We start from the raw sequence: 18,292 nt of genomic DNA on the forward strand, positions 1-18,292 counted from the left end.
CAGCAGAGGGAAGTGTGAAGTTCTGCACCTGGGTAAGAACAACCCAGTCCACCAGTCCATGCTGGGGACCACATGGAAAGCAGCTTGGCAGGAAAGGACACGGGGGTCCTGGTGGACACCAAGTTGACCATGAGCCAGCAATGTGCCCTTGTGGCAAAGAAGGCTAATGTTATTTCGTACTGCATTAGGAGGAGTGTTGCCAGCAGGTTGGTGGAGGTGATCCTTCCCCTCTACTCAGCAGAGGTGAGGCCATACCTGGAATAGTGTGTCCAGTTCTGGGCTCCCGAGTACAAGAGAGATATGGAGCTATTGAAAAGAGTCCAGCAAAGGGCCACGAAAATGGTGGACGGGAGCATCTCTCCTGTGAGGAGAGGCTGAGACAGCTGGGACTGTTCAGTCTGGCAAAGAGAAAGCTTGGAGGGATCCCATCAATGTGTGCAAATATCTGAAGGGAGCGTGTAAAGAAGATGAGATGGAGCCAGACTCTTTTTAGTGGTGTCCAGTGACAGGACCAGAGGCGATGGGCAACAAATTGAAACACAGGAGGCTCTGTCTAAATATCAGGAAACACTTTTTTTGCAGTGAGGGTGACTGAGCACTGCCACAGGTTGCCCAGAGAGATTGTGGGGTTGACACCCCTGGAGATACTTGGAAGCCATCTGGACACGGTCCTGGGCACCTGGGTCTAGGTGGCTCTGCTCAGGCAGGGCAGTTGGACAAGATGACCTCAGCCATTGGGTGAAAATTGGGAAAAACAGGTTTCCCAGGGATAGGGTCTTCCACATTTTTTTGGTATGGACAAACTTAACTTTTGTTTTTCCTCATCCTTTGAGGTAGCTGAGGTACTGGTTTTGCATCCTCTCTTCCTCAGCTTCGGTTCGAGATAGACACTAGCATTGCGTTTTTTGTCCCAACCAGTTGGTTTAATGATATTACAAGGAAATAAAATTCTGACCTTGTTAAAGTTGCACAGTGGTTCTCTTTAATGAGAAGCAGCACTACCAGATTTGTCTGTGAAGATTTCTTTGCATCACACTTCTAGCATTAACACTTTGCCAAATAGTATATGTTGTTGTAGTACAGTCCAAGATCACTGCGGGGAGAGTGAAAAGCTTAAGTAGTGGGTAATTTTGATCAAGCACAAGTTTTGCAGAGATTTGTAGCTGCCATTATGATTTTAAGTTCATAAGCAACTGCCATCTATTTCTTGGCCTTCCTTCTTTGCCCTAATAGACTGTGGGGGAAAAGATCCCTTCTGTAGGAAACTGTGTCAAGGGCCAGCATGACTTTGAGATGCATTTAAAATGTAACTGCTGCTTTCCAGTTCAGAAGCCATCTTTTGTGTTGGAATTAGGTGTCTAATAGCAAAAAGTTTGTGAATGGCACACAGAAGTAGAACAAAGGAAAAATAGGGCGCTACCCCAGTGTAGTGTCATTGTAATATTTAAAAACTTTTCAGGTGAATAATTCTCAGACACAATCCCCAAACCAACCAATACTACTGCTTTCCATCCATTTCCATCTTTATTGACATAATACAATGTGGTGACGACAAGTCAGCAACATGCCAGAGGTATAGAAAACTATATTAAGTTGGGAAGGAAGGAGGAGGAAATGTGGGATGAGTCTACCTCAGGGAAGATGGACCCCTCACCAGGAAAATGGCTGCTGTACACCCACATTTAGTGACCTTTGAAAGAGAGGAATGTCTTGTTTCCCTTTCTGCTTTACTCAGATATAGGTTATTTTCAGAATAAATGCAATAAAACATATGTTTTGAGAATGGTAATGAACTACTACTGTAAACACAAGTTTGCTGTTTATAAATGGGCTGTGCCACCATTGCCACACACTGTTTTTTAGGGTAGGGATGTTCTGCCTGTCCTAATGAGTTTATCAAGAAATACAGAAGAACTGCTGTTAATATTCACTCATTCAGCTTTCCCTTCCTGTGCTGATCACACACACAGTTGTTCTAGTGTTGTTTTTTTTTTTAAATAATAAATGAAATCAACCAACAGAAAACACTTCATTAATGTGATTAATTTTTTGATTGATACACATTAAACATAGGGATAATAAAGATGTCTTGAACCGTTGGGGAATTAGGTACAAATTAAGGTGTTAATATGGTGTTCTCAGACAACAGAAACTCCTGTTTCAATGAAAACTCTGCAGGAAGAAGAATCCTTGCGAAACAGGTGATTGCCTTTCTACCTGAGGCTAGATGGTAGCTGGGAAAATAAAAGTGGATACCTGTTTCTACTCCTTCAGAAGTCAGTGCTACTCATGTATTTAGTTGTCATCTTATCTGCATTCAAAGAAAGACTTCAGAGAAAAAATTTCAAATATTAAACATAAAAGAAATTTTTCTTCAGGGTAGATCTGCATATCTACCCTGCTAACTTAAGCAAAATGTGGACTTTGTTACTTACCTCTTATTTAATTACTAGCTTTCCTAAAGACTGTAATCTTTCTTAAGTGATTTTTTCCATTCTGCCTGTGATCTCTGTAAAAGGGATCAGTTAATGACACTTTAAAAACTCATAGTGAAACAAAAAATAAAACGTTAACTGAGAAATGTGAGGCATAAAGTAATTTCAGCAAGGTCATCTCTGTCATAACACACATCATACATATTTAATGTTCAAACAGAGCTGGAATATCCTTAACTGCACATTTCACTGGAAACTGGGGCAGGAGACTGTCATTGTCATGATATTAAGGAAATCTTAAGTTTAGATTTTTTGGGGTTATTCTTTCTAATATTCTGGTATAGGCTAAAATTATTGAAAACTGAGTTCTGGTATAAAAATACAAAGAAAAAGTAATTAATTTAAGACCAGTGCATTGCAGAAGTGTACTCTTTGAATTTTAGTTCACAATATGTTACGATAGTTTGGATGAACAAGTTCTTAACATAAGTATGTCACCAAGCATTCTTTAAATCAGATGTGATGTTTTTCATAACCAAAAGTAATCTCAGCTCAAAGCTTTAAAGTGCAAGTAGAACAATACTCCTGAAGTCATCCCATTAAAGTGAGGAATTTGTTTCAATTTTACAGTGATGTGTACAGGTACTAAGACTATCCTATGCCTGTCAGAGGTGGAAATAACACTCTTTATGTTTTGCATTTTTATGTAGTGGGTATACGTATGTATCTCCTTTATGCTTTTCCATAGCATGTGTGTGACCATAAAGGCAGTCTTATCAAGGAGTGGATTCTGCTGAATCTTTCTGCTGTGTTATTTTTCAACCAGATCAGCTCTGTGACTGAATTTTCTGCGTGGCCATGGCAGCACTGTGACTTCTATAACTGAGAAGTAGTGCTGCGCAAGGGAGGCTGGCATATCAGCCATTTCAGGGATTTACGTTGGTATATGCCAGTTGTGAAGCCATGACCTAGGCAGCAGTCCTGCCATTTATGTGCATGTTTATGACCGTTTGGCAGCCTAACTCACATCACTATTGCTAGAAGGATTTATAGCAAAGGAGAAATAAATACCTAAGTTAAATGTGGTTGGACTGTATGTCCTGTCCTTGCTGGTTTATGGTGTGGAATAGCTTACAGTTGCAGTCAGGTATTTGTGCCACCTGTCACCTTTCTCCCTGTGCAATGAAAAATGTTGTTAGTTTAGTACAAGCTGATGGATTGCATGTGCTTCCTCCCACTGAACAGTTGTCTTGGTTCCGTGTACGGGGGAGGAGAGAACCTGTGTTTGTGTCTGCAGTTTTGGGTTGGCTTTGGTGGGGAGGGGATGTGGATGGCTGTTTTCTTGGGCAATTAGGAGAAAAATAGAATAAATTGTTATGAGTTTTGAAGAACTCTGTAGTTATAAAATTATTTTATTAAGTAATCAAGATAGATAATTCCTTCTGCTCCAGGAGACATCATTTGTCACATCAGCAATGATGCAACAGTGCCCTGAGCACTAACTGGAAAGCAAAACCTGAGTAACTTATAATCCTTGACTACTGTGTGCTTTCAGAAATTTCTAAAACTTGTTTCCTTTTCCTCTGCTTATTTCCAGTAAGTAGATTCAGACCTCTTATAACTTGTTGCTGGTTGAAACCAGTTCTTATTTTTATTATCGTAATTCTGGGGTTTCGTTTAAATTTAAACTGACTTCATTAAACCCTAGTAAAGTATAAGAAATCCTGATCTCTGGACCCACATTAAAATTGTGGGGGAAATGAGAAGTAATTGATAGGTGTGAAAATAGTAAATCTTTTTTGTTATACATATTGATTTATTTTTTTAAAGCATTTTAGGGAATGATGGATTATAAACTTTGAGATCCACAAAGATATTTTAGCTGTGTCGGCGCGGGTACATGAGAAGGCCCCCAGCTGATTCCTTGTTGCTTGCTGTCTTGTTGCTGTCTGTGCCTGTGCCGTGTGGCCATAAAGTGCTCCTGCTGAGGTTTGCTATAGATAGTTGCATTGCACAGGTGTACAGTGAAATGGGGTGGAAAATTGTGCTGCTTGACTTTAGTGAAGAGCAAAACCAAATGTGCTGTCAACCTTTGTACAGCAGTAAAGATTTATGGTTGGGTTAATGAGCAGCTTTTCTAAACCATAAATTACAATTTCTACAAATGTATGATAAAGTCTTTTGCTCTTGCTGATTTCATAACGCACAGGGGCATAGCATCACTTTCAGAAACTTACAAGTATTTCAGGTCTTGTTTTTTATTAATAATTTATTTCTACAGATGGAAATGGTTAATGTTAAGGAAGAGGAAGACTTTTAGAATTCTAGGTGTGTTTTACATTTAAATGATTCTAGGTATCATGGCACTGTTTGTTTGTTTTCAGTAGAAAGTTAATCTGATTTAACCTTAAGCTATATGACAATATTGTTACGGTGAATAAAAAGCCATAGTTCCCTGTAGACTAATAAAAACCTATGTTCCTAGGTAACTGAGTTCCCAGATAATGTTTCAAGTTCACATTATTTCTGCTCGTGTCAACTTACCAGTTCACTTTATTGAAAAGAATTATGTTTCTCACAAGGCAGCCTATTGTCCTGTCCTGTCCTGCTGATGTTTTTTCCAGTGCATGGTGTGGCCGCAGGTGTGAGGGAGCAAAAGCTCAAGTAAGAGCACAATAAGTAGCATAGGGGGAATACACTTTAGCAATTGACAGGAATATTAGTAATTCGTGGAGAAGTGGAAAACTTAAACTCCGTGGATTTCAGGATAACTGAATCTTGACTTTTACAAGAAAAACAACCATCTAAACACATGGTAAAGACACCACGAATTAGATTCATACAAGAAAGCAATGCAGAACTGAATGTCTATGGCATGCTGAGTGTTGTTGTGATGGGCTGTGCTACTTCGGATCTGAGAAAAATCTTAATCTTTCTTTTCCAAGGAGACTGAATATTTTGGAGGAGATTTGTTTGTTTATTGTTCTAGAGATTTTTAATTAATGAAGATGCTCTTAGATATTAGCCACAATGAACATCCACAAGTTAAGATTTCTAAAATCTGAAACCTGCATATGGCATCTTAAAAAGAGTGGTTGCTTGTTTAGCTGCATATTTCAAATCCGCTTTCAACAGAAATATCAATAAACTCTAGAAACTAAAAAACAGTATTGCTAGTCTTACAATATACAGATTTCTTTAGCATCAGCAGATAGAGTAAATTATATGAATTTTTAATGCATTTCCCATTGTAACAAAAATAGATTACGTAGAAGAGCATTAAAGAAAACAATGCTTGTTTGCTTTATGTGTCTTAAAATACTTAAAGCGAGGAGAAATACAGCCTGGACTTAGTACTAAGATAAAGGGACCATTTAAGCTACTTACTTACTGCAAACAGATTTAATAATTTAAAATCTTCCAAACCAACACACATAATGTGAAATCCTATTTATAGGATTTGTTTTCCATACTTCCTGTGTGCTGTTAAATTCCGATATTTCTCAATGTGCTATTTATGTTTTAAGTCAATCAAGAAAAATCTATTGGGTGTACTCAATTGTACATTCTTGTTCAATATGTATTGTCCAAATCTATGACTGTAAATAAATTATATGCTAAAATATTTGGTAACAAAGCGTGAGGCTACTTACAATATGGAAGAACAGAGAAATGCCAAATGTCTCTATACAAAATATATATCTCCAGTATGTTCTTTTGGAGATAATGGCAGTTATATTTCTAAATGTTAGATATCTATAGTAATGCTTTTTGTCTTCAAAAATAATAGTCTTCATCATCACTAAGAAATAGTTGAGGATTTATAGGTGGGTAAATCAGTATTTCAGTTCATGTTTTAATGCATGGTAGCCTGAAAATTAAATCCACTAAAACTGGACGGAATTTTGTGTTAACTGGAATTCTGTGTGTTGTGTCCCTCTAGGAGGAACAGGCTGCTAAACTCAAAGCTGAGAAGATTAGGGTTGCATTGGAGAAGATTAAAGAGGCACAAGTGAAAAAGGTAATTTATTTACACTGGTTTATAAGATACTCACCTGGAAAATGCAGGCAAAATTCTTCTTATTTGTGTCTGTTACCCTTAAGTTGCCCTAAGTAAAATAGGAACGCTGTAGTGTTCTGATCTTGAGTGATAATGTACTTTCTCATCTAGACTGGACCTAATCAAGAAAATCCTAGCATATGGAATAACATCATGTATTTCTTAAGGAATAGCTTATTTTGCAGCTAGTGCACATTTGAGAAGACCTCACCAACTTCCACTCAGAGATGAAATGAAGATCTAGTCTCCTGAGATTGTCGTTGCGTATTAAACAGTCACACATTTAAAATTTGGGTCTGTTTTCCTTACAGAGCCCTTCTCGTTATACGTAGTAGGATTTTCTAGTGATAAACGGAGTACAAGCATTCCAGACTACAGACAGGGGTTGCCAAGTGGAGAAAGCCCACTGACATTACTTGATGTACTATTAAAGAATATAAAGTGTTTCCTTGAAATTTAGCATTCTTTCTTTATGTTTGGAGTTTTTCAGTAGCTTAAAATGCCTTTTTGCATTTAGTGTTTATATACCGAAAGCAGAAAAAATGTCCTGGTTAGAAGATGGGAATTGGCAAGCCAACCAGTGTATTACAGCTAGTACATTTTAACTTTTCCAGCTGAACAAGGTGTTAAAAAGGAAGTGTGGTGATAGGCAAGAAGAATCTATTGTCTTAGGTTTTTTGCTTGGTTAAAAAAAGGGCAGCATTTTTCTTTTTGGATGGTGGTCTCTCTAAAGTGTCTATGAAAAGCCATTGTGTTTTAAAAGCAGATTTTGTTTGTACTAATGCTTCATACTCCCTATAAAAGTATAGTATAATTATATTGTTTACATAATCAGCATTTTTAGAAACTATGGGGAAAGTGGGAAGAAAGCTCAAATTGCAAATTTGAAAAATACTGATTCTATATAAGGTTGTGCAGAACTCTGTATCTATGTTTGTTTCACCTAGATATGTGAGAAAAATTGTCACAAAGGCACTTTATTAATCAGAATAGGACACATTGGCAGAAGGGATTTTTTTTTCCTCCTTAACACACAACTAAAGTGTGTTGTCATTCTTTGGGAAGACTTTTGTTTACTCTCTTATACTGAAAGAGAACAGTATCTTGTTAAGTGTCATTGATACAAATATCTAGCCATCATTTATGGCTTTTTACATTTTGAGGGAGTGTTTTGATTGAACTTAATATTTTGTGCTATTTTAAAAAAACCTTAGAAAAAGAAACAAGATCTTAAAAAACATGGTTTTATTTTAAATGTGGAAAATTAATCCTTCTTCTTGTTTTCCTACTTTTCTGTATAATAGTTGGTGATCAGAGTCCATATGTCTGATGATAGCTCAAAAACAATGATGGTGGATGAGAGGCAGACAGTGAGACAAGTATTGGACAATCTGATGGACAAATCGCATTGTGGTTACAGTTTAGACTGGTCATTGGTGGAAACCATCTCTGAATTGCAGATGGGTAAGTAATAATTACAAACATCTCTAAATCTTATCTGTTGATGTAATAATTGTCTATATTTCTGTCCTCAGAAAGATTTAAATTCTTGTTTTCATCATGTTCATCATGTAGTAAGTGTTTGTTTGTGTAGTAAATGTTCATTCATGTAATAAAGCTCATGGATGACATTGTTGCAGAATTATCTGGAAATGTTTTCTTTTTTCATATTAGAAACATATCTAAATTCTAAGTTGTAACAGGAATTTTACTAATGTCTAGTCACTGAGCCTCTTGGTTTTGATGTGTTCCTCACAGAAGAAAGAGGTAAGGGACAAAAAACTGACTGTGCATCTTCCTTTTTGTAAATAGTATTTTGTACTGATCCTAATAGCTCTTATTACAAAAAGCTGTCTACATTTTTTTTTTCTGTTAAATATTTTAATGCAATTGGCAATATGTCTCTAAGGGCAGCTTAGCTCCTTTTCCCAGTATTGCACATACCATAATGTAAGATTTTCATTTAGCCAGGCAGTGTAGCATGTTAACTTTGTTTATTATTAGACAAAAAAGGCCATTGTAGGGTGACAAGGTATGTTTTGAATCTTCTTTTCATATGAAAAATAACATCTTAATAGGCTTAAAACCTTACAATTTTAATAAATGAAATCTTAGAAGTTACCAAATTTTGAAACCAGAAAGAATTTACACAAATTCTATGTAAATCCAAATTAGGCTTATAAAAATCAAAAGTATAATTCTGTAACATTTTACCAAGGAGAATAGTATGAATAAATAACCATATTAGTTCTGGAGTGCTTTTACTTGTCTATCACTGGAAAATCTCTGAATGTGTAGGTAGCAGGATCCTGAACTCAAGGCTCAACTAGGGGTCTTTCCCATCCTAGATTTACTTTCATAAGACACTTCGGTTCACTGTGCAGCCTGGAAAGAATAAAGGAAAAAAACACTGGAAAAAATGTTTTCAACTTCTGCTAGGAACAAAGAACTAAGCTGCAGACAGACAGATTAACTGATATTTATCCAGATTAACAGTGTGACTGAATTAAGATTATTTCAAAATGAAACCAAGGTTAACAAATCTCTCTTGTTGGGTGTTTCGCAAGTATATGCATGCCCTACTGTATGAGCTCGGTGACACACTGGGAATGACAGAATTTGACTGCTGTGTTGAATGAGTTTCAAGCCAAAGAACAGCCTCTATTATAATTACAGAATTTTAAATTCAGACTACAACATGATAAACCCAAGAGAGATGCAAGAGGGTAGAATTCAGTTTCCTCTTTCATTTTTCAGTTTGGTTTTCCTTGATCCTTGGTAGGGCAACTGTTAGGTAGTTTTTCATAGATTTCACGTATGTGTGTTTTTTTAAAAGACAATCCAAAATGCAGCTTGATTCATATGTTTTATACTGAAACTTGAAAAAAAGATGAAAACATGATTACAACAAAGCTCTCACCCTAGGTACTATTGTGTATTGCATTGTGTTATTTTGCCAGTGGTTCATCTTTTGAAACTTTTTTCTGGCAACACCTATGTAAGAGGAAGGTACTCCTTTATAATAATATTTTTCTTTAGTGAGACACAGACCACCTATGTACCTTCACAGAGTATTTTATCATTTTGTCTTGTCAGTTGATTGCTCATTAATTTCGCAGTTCAATAAAATGCAGTGAAAGCTTTAAGCTAACAGACTGCAGAGAAAGACTTGAGGCCTGGGGAGTTCCTGATTGTCTTCGCATTTTATGTGGTCTGCTGCAAATGTTAATGGTTAACTGGTTTTTGAGGAGTCTGATTTAGGTACATGTACTTGAAGTAGAAGGCCACCTGATACTGTCCAATGGTTTAACCAGGATCTTTATATGATCAGAAGAACTCAGTGATACTATTTCCAGAATGCAGAATGAAATGCTTTGCCCAGTTTTACCCTGCAAGTTTGTAACACAGACAACTCTGGAATGTTTCTCTTGGTTGGGATAAAGGTTGTTTTCACTTTTTTAGTCAGAGCAGAGTAGGTCTATGAAGTATCTATGAGTTACAATGTTTTAATTTTAGAGAGTATATTTAATAATAGGAACATTGCATGATATGCAGTTTGACATACTATAGGTACATATACACTCAGTGAATAAGTTGTTTTGTATTTGAGTTCAGTTATTGTTCTTCTTGTAATAATAGCTGACATGTTTTAAAAGCTGTCCAGTTTCACTAATGAGGCTGCAGTGAGATTTAAGCTTTTGTATCTGTCCTCTGAAGTTGTTTTTTTGTTTATGTTCTTCTGTTAGGTAACACCTTTTTTACTTTCTCAGAAGGCAGTATTGCTGATAGAGCTTGATGGAAGTTATGAGTTGTAACTCGAAAGTGTCTTAGAAAGATCTCACTGAGACATCAGTAATGTGTTGTTGTCTCATATCTTAATTCATTCCCTACAGTTGACATTTTGTTGCATTTACTGTGCTTAGTATTCTTAATTACCAAAGATGTTGAGATGTCATCTGTCATGTCAGTCTTCGTTAGTGATAGCTCCCAGGTCTGGATGTGATCAGTGCCATATACCCTCTGTAAACATGTGATGTAATTGATTTTGTGGAAAAAAACATGTTCTGCTTTCAGATGCAATTGAAAGGTCAAGCAAATCCCAGAGGATTCTGAAAGAAATAATTTGCTGAAATGCTGTGTGGCCTGTGTGAAGAGGGAACAAATTGCAGAAAGCAATATTCTACTTCAGTGTCATAGAAAGGAGAAAGTTGGTCTAGTGGTTTCCCAAAGATGTATTCTTCCTTATATATTTTAGAATAAGGGGTTTCAGATATTTCTCTATCATTTCAGTAAATTATCCTCTTTTTTTTATCTTCTCTTTTGTCTATTTTCAGTATGTTTGCTAGTGATAACTATTTCAACAGAGAGTCAAAGCTCAAAGTTCTCAGAAGCCATGGTTGATACATCCTTTATTTAGCAAGATAGATTTTAATAAATAAACAGTGTCAGTTTTCAGACTTCTACAGTAACCCCACAAACCAGGAGTATTCTGCATTTCGGAAGCATTTTGTTTTCCCTCTGATCATTGTCTATTAATTTTTTTGATACTTTGTGAGTGAGGTAGTGATTGGGGATGTAGAAAGAAATTTTGTGCTGAAAAAGCTGCCTAATGAATTCCTCCAGGGACTGTGTGGACTGGAGTACATATAAATGTGATAACCTTATTTGTACTCATAACACTTGAAATGTTGTATTTGAGTCTGCTGTGTTCATGTGGGATAGTAGGCGTCATCAAGTAAAAAAAAAAGAAAACCACTTCATATATTGATGGAACTTTAAGCCTGAAGAGACAGAAGTGAGAGCATTGAGTGAGTGTATGTGTAAAATTAAGCCAGGCATGTCTCTGAAAGTTGACTAAATTCTTTTAGTTTCTTTGTGTAAACTTCTTCACCGTTTTAGTAGACCTCAAACTCTGTTTTCTCTATGTATATGCCTTGTCTCCCGGATTCAAATGTACTTGCTCTCTTGTTATTGCTGCAGAAAGAATCTTTGAAGATCATGAAAATTTGGTTGAAAATCTTCTGAACTGGACAAGAGATAGTCAAAACAAACTAATGTTTGTGGAACGTATAGAGAAATATGCACTTTTCAAGAATCCCCAGGTAAGCCTGAAATTCATGTTGAATGCATGTGTGTGTGTGCATGCCTGATTGCAGTTCCTTAATTTTTTGGTAGCATTCATTTCCATACTTTCATTTTGATATTTGTGAATGTATTAAAATGCCAGGCAACTTTACATTTCGGCACCGTGTACATCCACATTGAGGTTGGCACAAAATGAAGTTCCTAGCAGAAAACCATGAGCTGAAGCATTCTGTTTGCTAATGTGTTTGTGGGTAATTTTAATGGAGATGAAGGCAAGCAGTTTCATGGCATTTACACCAATACTTAGTGTTTTTCAAATATGTAAATATGCAAGAAAGGTGTTGACAGATATTGCTAATAGTAATGTCTCTCCACTGTGAATTCTTATGTTGATGGCAAGAAGGGGAAGAGAAAAGCTAAGAGAATAGCTACTCCATGGTCAACTGGCAAGTGAAGAGAAGAGAGCATGTGTCCCTCACAGTGGAAGCTGGGACCTGCCTCTGTTGTTCCCTGTTGGTAGGAAACCAAAGGCCCCTCTTCTCTCAAATGGTAGCTACAGATTTGATATCCACGAGTAGTTCAGTATTGTAAGGGAGGGGAGGAAAAGAAATAGAAAAGCAGAAGGTGGCTCCTTGAAGAATTTGAATTGAAAAGAACTGGATATAATACCGCTTGATCTGTCTCTTAACTCTTACCTAATGTATTCCCATTTGGGGTCATAGATTATTTTTATATCTGTATGCCATCTATGTGGTAATTACTTGGATTTAAAACAAGAATCAGTTTTGCATGCTCGTCCTTTGAGACAACCTCAGTGTACTTGATTTTTATTTTTTTTTTAGCAAGAATTGAAAACTTATTCAAGCGTTTTGTGATGAAGCAGCAAAACTCTAAATTCTTTTTAAAACCATGTACTTGATCCCTTTACTGTCAGTATGTACAGTAGACACTGTCAACAAGAATGAGTTACCAGCATAAAACCAGTATTTCTCCTTGGTTTAAAATACTGAATTGGCTAAAGTTTGTGACTATTGTTTTTTTCCAGTATAATAGCTAGGGATTAGGAAGAGGAAGATTTTAATTACCCCAATCCTTTCCAAGCTGAAGAATAATACAAAACTTCTTATTAAGTAAGATACAGTACCTATGCATGCTTAGGTTCCTTTTAAGACGACAGGGAGTATTTCATAATTCTTCATGAAAAATACATATTTTTATTCAGCAAAATTCTCAGGGCAAGGTGGAAAGAAGTACATTGCTTCTTTGTGTGCTGCTTTGAACACGTAAATAATGGCGGTATGTAACAAGTTTAAAGATCTCTGTGTTTTTCAGTATTTTTATTGTGGGATTTTCAAGTTCTTAGTATTTTTATCTCTGGATGCATTGTACCAGACAGCTGTTTATTTTGTGGAAAGCCAGGACAATATTATTTGAGGCTCTTACTTAAGATGAGAGTACGGACTGATTGATATTTCTGGAAAAGGTGGTTATAACTCGGTTCCATGTATTATTTAGCAGTCTGACCAATCATTTCAATTGGACTACAAAGTTTTGTTCAATTAATGTATTGTTCATAGATAATAGCTAGTTTTTTCTTATTACTACAGAAAGGTAGATGAGCAATGTTATTTGCCCTGATTTCCGAATGCCTATAGAAATACTAAGCTTTCTCTTGTTACAGAACTATCTTCTGGGGAAGAAAGAAACCTCTGAGATGGCAGACAGAAATAAAGAGGTGCTCCTAGAGGTAAGACTGCCAAAACAGAAAGGGCATAGTGGTCATTTTAGAGTTTGAAGCTAAATTCTAAAAGGTTGTTGTGATTGAAATTGATGGACGGAGCTGAATGTAATTCTGGAACACCTGTGAATGGAATATGTTACATTTGAGATAAATGGCTTTTTTGATGTTACCCTGTTTCAGAAATGATCAGTTAATAAAAATGTGTCTTTATTTTGTTCAATAACTAAAATTCCATACACAGTGATAATCAAAATGAGGTTGCCTGTAACTGTGGCTAAAACCAGTCAAAATTCGCAGAACTGTCACCTGGATTATTTGACCTGTGGTCATAGAGATTTTTTTACTCTCTAAATGGTTATTCTCTACGAAATTCTGTATCATTGCTTCAGTGACTGGTCTATGTTAATATTTTAAATTTTCTTAGTAAGCAAAGTAGTTAAAAATTGTTTCAGCTAAATTTTAAAATAAATAACCAAATATTAAATTAAAAAAATGAGTGACAGAAAAGGAAGTCAGTTAATATGGACTACATTAAATAGTTTACAGAACTAAAGACAACAAAAAAACCCCATCAAACCTAGTATCCATAAGCTGAAAACAGACTGGTTTTGTGACATACCCATGCTGAAGTGTCATAGCTTCCACTTGATTTCCAGAATAATGATTGTGGTATCAGTAGTTACACAGAAGTAAATATTTTTGGTATTTAATTTTGGATTATACTTAAGACAATTTAACTTATAAGTAGCATATGCGTGCTCTCAGTATATTATTGATATGGGTTTTAATAAGTGGTCATATGAATACTGTGGATCAAAAAGATGCTTGGAGCCATGACACACACAGGGTGGTAATTCTATGTAATATGCAGCACTGAGATTTATGAGTAATCCCATAAAACAGAAAGAATTAACCTGGAGTGTATTTAAAGCATTTGTTTTTCTCTGTTAGCTCTTTATAAATAGAACCTTAGCAGAAGTTGTAGTGTTGGTGGATAGTAGCAACAAAGTACTCATGGAATGAATTATAGCTGTGTCTGACAGATATGTCATTAGGTTTTGTGTGTACTTAGACTTATATGGCTGCATCTATGAGGTGACCTCGTCACTCTAAAGGCAGTAAAGCCCTTGGGGGATGTATTACTGATAAGCAGTGGTTAGAAAACCTTTACAGTAGCTGCTAATATTTTTGTTGTCATTCTTGAGCTGAGAAAATGCTAAGAACCCCTATTGTGTTTTTCTGAATTATGTTATAGCTTCTACAATTAATCTCTAATTCATATTACTGCATGAAAAAAGAGCTATTCCTGTTATCTGTGCATTCCCGAGATAAAGAATTTCAGAATTTCAGTTATTAAAAACAAACCGCTGTATGTTCTTTCTCGTTCTCTCTTCCCAAACCACTGTGTTTATCGGCAGGAATGTTTCTGTGGAAGTTCTGTAACTGTGCCAGAGATTGAGGGAGTTTTGTGGCTGAAAGAGGATGGTAAGAAGTCTTGGAAGAAACGTTATTTTCTTCTTCGAGCTTCTGGAATCTACTATGTCCCTAAAGGGAAGGCAAAGGTATGCTATTTTAAAGCAATTTCCCTGAATTGTTTATTACTGGTAAATAGCGCACACAAGAGTCAGCCTTAAGTTTTGGCTTAGATGTGCCTTGCTTAGTGCCATGTCCCTTAATTAAAAATGCAGCTTTATCAGGGAAATATTTTATAAATTACTGTGGTGGCACTTGATGTGAAGGGTGTAAACCCAAATTTAAAAGTACAAGAAAACAAGGGACTGGTTTTTGAGTAATCTTGGGGTTAGGTGTTCAGAAACACTTGAGGAAAAATGAGGGGTGGAGTTAAGAGGCTGTCTTTTCTCAAGCAGAATTCAGATGAAGGACCAAACTGCACTGCAGATGCCAATCAGAAAGTATCAGACCAACTCCATAATCAGTCTGCATAATTTTATTGGTTTTAGGTAGTTCATATAAATGGGATTCTTTTCAGACCAATTTGTGCTATGTTTTTTGAAACTGGTAAATATATTACTGTTTCTTCAGTGTCACTTACTGCTGTTCTGTGTGTATCAATAATGAAGAGTAAATAGAAAGCTGTTATAGATGCATTGTAGCTTCAGGGATGAACTACTGTGAGTTCAAGTTGTCCATGAAGCCATAAGTCTTGACAGCATCAACTGATCCCCAGTACAGGAAGTCCACTTCCCACACAGCTGGCAATGAAGAGGAAATCTCTGTCAGCACATTAGCTCCCTTTTAAAGCTGAATACATCTCAGATGTTCTTTCCACAGCCTTTTGCTTCGTTAAAACAATCTGTATGCTGTTGAAATTCTGTGCCCTAGAATTATACTCATGTTCATGCTGAAATGTGGACACCTTGATTATTACCAAGATGAAATGTAACCAGCAGCTGTTGAAAAGTTCCTGGTCAACCAGTCCTTACTTTCTCCTGATACCAACTCTGAATAAACATTAATAACCCAGTGTAAAATGTTGTCAGAAGGCAAAAAGCAGACAAAACACAAAAAACCAGACTGAATTTGGAAAAGGATATGCTCATTAAAAATAAATGTCTGATGCAAGTGTTTATGCATGACTGTATCTCCTTCTTGTATTGGTAGTTTTTAAATCAGATTGAAACTAATATTAGACCTTAACTAGACCTTATATTATCATTGGATCTTATCTCTAGACTAATTTTTCTCTGTGCGTGGTTTTCTTATATTTTGTAAATGATTATTTTTGTATTTAATAGGTCTCGCGGGATCTCGTGTGCTTTCTACAGCTAGATCATGTCAATGTTTACTATGGACAGGACTATCGGAACAAATACAAAGCACCCACAGACTATTGTTTAGTGCTAAAGGTAAGTTGTTAATTGTTTTAAAAATTCTCATACTGAGAAGAGCAATTAAAGAGCTTGAAACATTTGCACACTAATCTTAGCCCCTTATAATAACTGCACTTCCTAATTGTGAGCAAGAGCTGATTAACACAATATTAATCTTGAGACAGATTGTAATTTAGAATATGCTTCCTATAGTAGTATAACAATTGGAAAACTATGCCTATCAGTTTTCAGGGTGAATCTCTAAATTACTTTAATTCTGCACATGAGAAATCTAAATTGCCATAAATTACAGTGAGAAAGCTATGTTTAACTGTTTTCTGTGGAGTTCTTGTAACAAGCCTGCTTGATGGAAATACAGTAAAAAATGAGAAAATGCAGTGTGGGGAAATGGCTATGAATCACTTTCTTCCCCATCAAGCTGACAGATTTCCTCCTCCTGCCAGAAGATCCGTGTGGATTGCATGGTGGGGGAGATAAAAAAGATCATAGAGAGCGGCAGAAGAATGGCTTTACTGGATTCATCTAGCACTCTAGGTTTCTCTGACAGTGGACTTTCTTTATAAGCTGCTTAGGGAAAAATTTTAAGTACAGGACAGTCTTGCAGAGATGCTTCCACAGAATACTTCTTCAGCCTTTAGAAATGTAGGGAGCCAGGGATCTTGGCTATTCAACAGCCCCAGGTGCATTTTTAATCTTTGAGTATGCCCTGTCTCTTTTGGCATTCCAAGAAACTTTTAGAATGCTACAGCAGTTAGGTACAACCTGTACGCTCTTTCACTTGTACTGAGCCATCAGTTGCTTTTCATTTTGTTTTCCCCTAGTTCTTTTATAGGAAGTGAACAGTTAGTAAGCAATTGTTGCCTGTTCTCCATGCTCCTCATGACTTCATAAACGTTTTCTTATTGCTCTGAATTGTCTTACTTCCACACTGATGAGTCCCAGTCTGTTTAATTGTTCATTGTACTCTAAAACATAACACTAAACTCCTTTTGTCGCTTTGGCAACTCTATACCTTATAACAATTCAGGTTTGGTGAGAATAATGCCCCTTGAAATGCTAACTTCAGGAAGTTGGTGTCTTCTCAGGGTGTAGGTCCATAGCTGTGCACAAATTGGTATTGGAGAGTCAAGACTACCCATAGTGCCCAACCCAAGGGAAAGGGAATGCTGTAAAGGAGGAAACTTCTGACTATAAAGGACAAGAAAAAAGAACATGTAGAAAAAAATGTTATGAAAGCAGTGACCTGGTCTTAAACTGTGAGATTAATAACTTGAGAACTTCAAGTTATTTTAAATTGAATCAACTCATCTCCCACACAAGTGTTCGAAATGGTGTCAGCTCCTGCAAGATAGCTAGCTACAAAGCTATTTTAAAACAGGTTTTCACAGCATGTTCATAGCAAGTAAAGTGTCTTCATGGATTTGAAAATGGTGCAAGTAACAAGAGATGGTTATAGTTGCACTTACAGTTTTCCTTTGACCTCTTACCTTCTCTGATTTGTAGTACATGTGGCGTTGCATATATTAGTATGTTAGAATCTTTTATGTGCCTGGAGTGTGCAGCTGCCTGTCCACAGTGTGAAAAAAGGATTTCATCTTCTAATAGACAGGGCAACATTTGGGCCTGCAGGGAGGTAGGCACTGAATATCAAATACCGGACATGATATTAAGGGAGAAAGCATACAGCTGAAACCGGAAATATTTTCCATGTTCTTGTAGGTCATTGGTGCAGTTAATTGAATGCAATTAACAGCAAAAAATGTCAGTGTTTGTAGGTATTTATAAATTCCTTGAAATAAATTTATTTCTTCTGCTTACATGTCACTTTTTATCCACATCATCTGGACAGGTTAATAGTGAATTATTTTTTCAGACTTGTTGACCACACAGGGTAAACCAGACTAAGTCTTATCTAAGTAGTTTTTTTAAAAATGTATTGCCATTCTGAGCATAAATGAAGACACGAAAATGTTAAAGTCAAATTTTAGTGTGTCTAAATTGTCCCTTAGTGGCTTATTTAAGTAAATTAATGGAGTAGAGTTAGTCGGGTAACTTAGACAAAGTGAAGCTATGCTTTCGGTGTGGAACTGATGAATCAGCAAATTACTATATTCAGCAG

General features: G+C 36.3%; 1 protein-coding gene across 1 annotated transcript in view; it reads left to right on the forward strand.

Moving 5' to 3' along the window:
- Window positions 1-18,292, forward strand: part of RAPH1 (Ras association (RalGDS/AF-6) and pleckstrin homology domains 1) — a 58,884-nt gene that overhangs the window by 29,587 nt on the left and 11,005 nt on the right. The window contains exons 4-9 of the mRNA XM_009637505.1: window positions 6,379-6,456; window positions 7,800-7,959; window positions 11,476-11,597; window positions 13,262-13,327; window positions 14,740-14,883; window positions 16,078-16,188. Coding sequence (XP_009635800.1) covers window positions 6,379-6,456; window positions 7,800-7,959; window positions 11,476-11,597; window positions 13,262-13,327; window positions 14,740-14,883; window positions 16,078-16,188 — 681 coding nt within the window. The remainder of the gene's footprint in view (window positions 1-6,378; window positions 6,457-7,799; window positions 7,960-11,475; window positions 11,598-13,261; window positions 13,328-14,739; window positions 14,884-16,077; window positions 16,189-18,292) is intronic.

Source organism: Egretta garzetta, unplaced genomic scaffold (assembly GCF_000687185.1).
Source record: "Egretta garzetta isolate BGI_Z169 unplaced genomic scaffold, ASM68718v1 scaffold474, whole genome shotgun sequence".
NCBI classification, from domain to species: domain Eukaryota; kingdom Metazoa; phylum Chordata; class Aves; order Pelecaniformes; family Ardeidae; genus Egretta; species Egretta garzetta.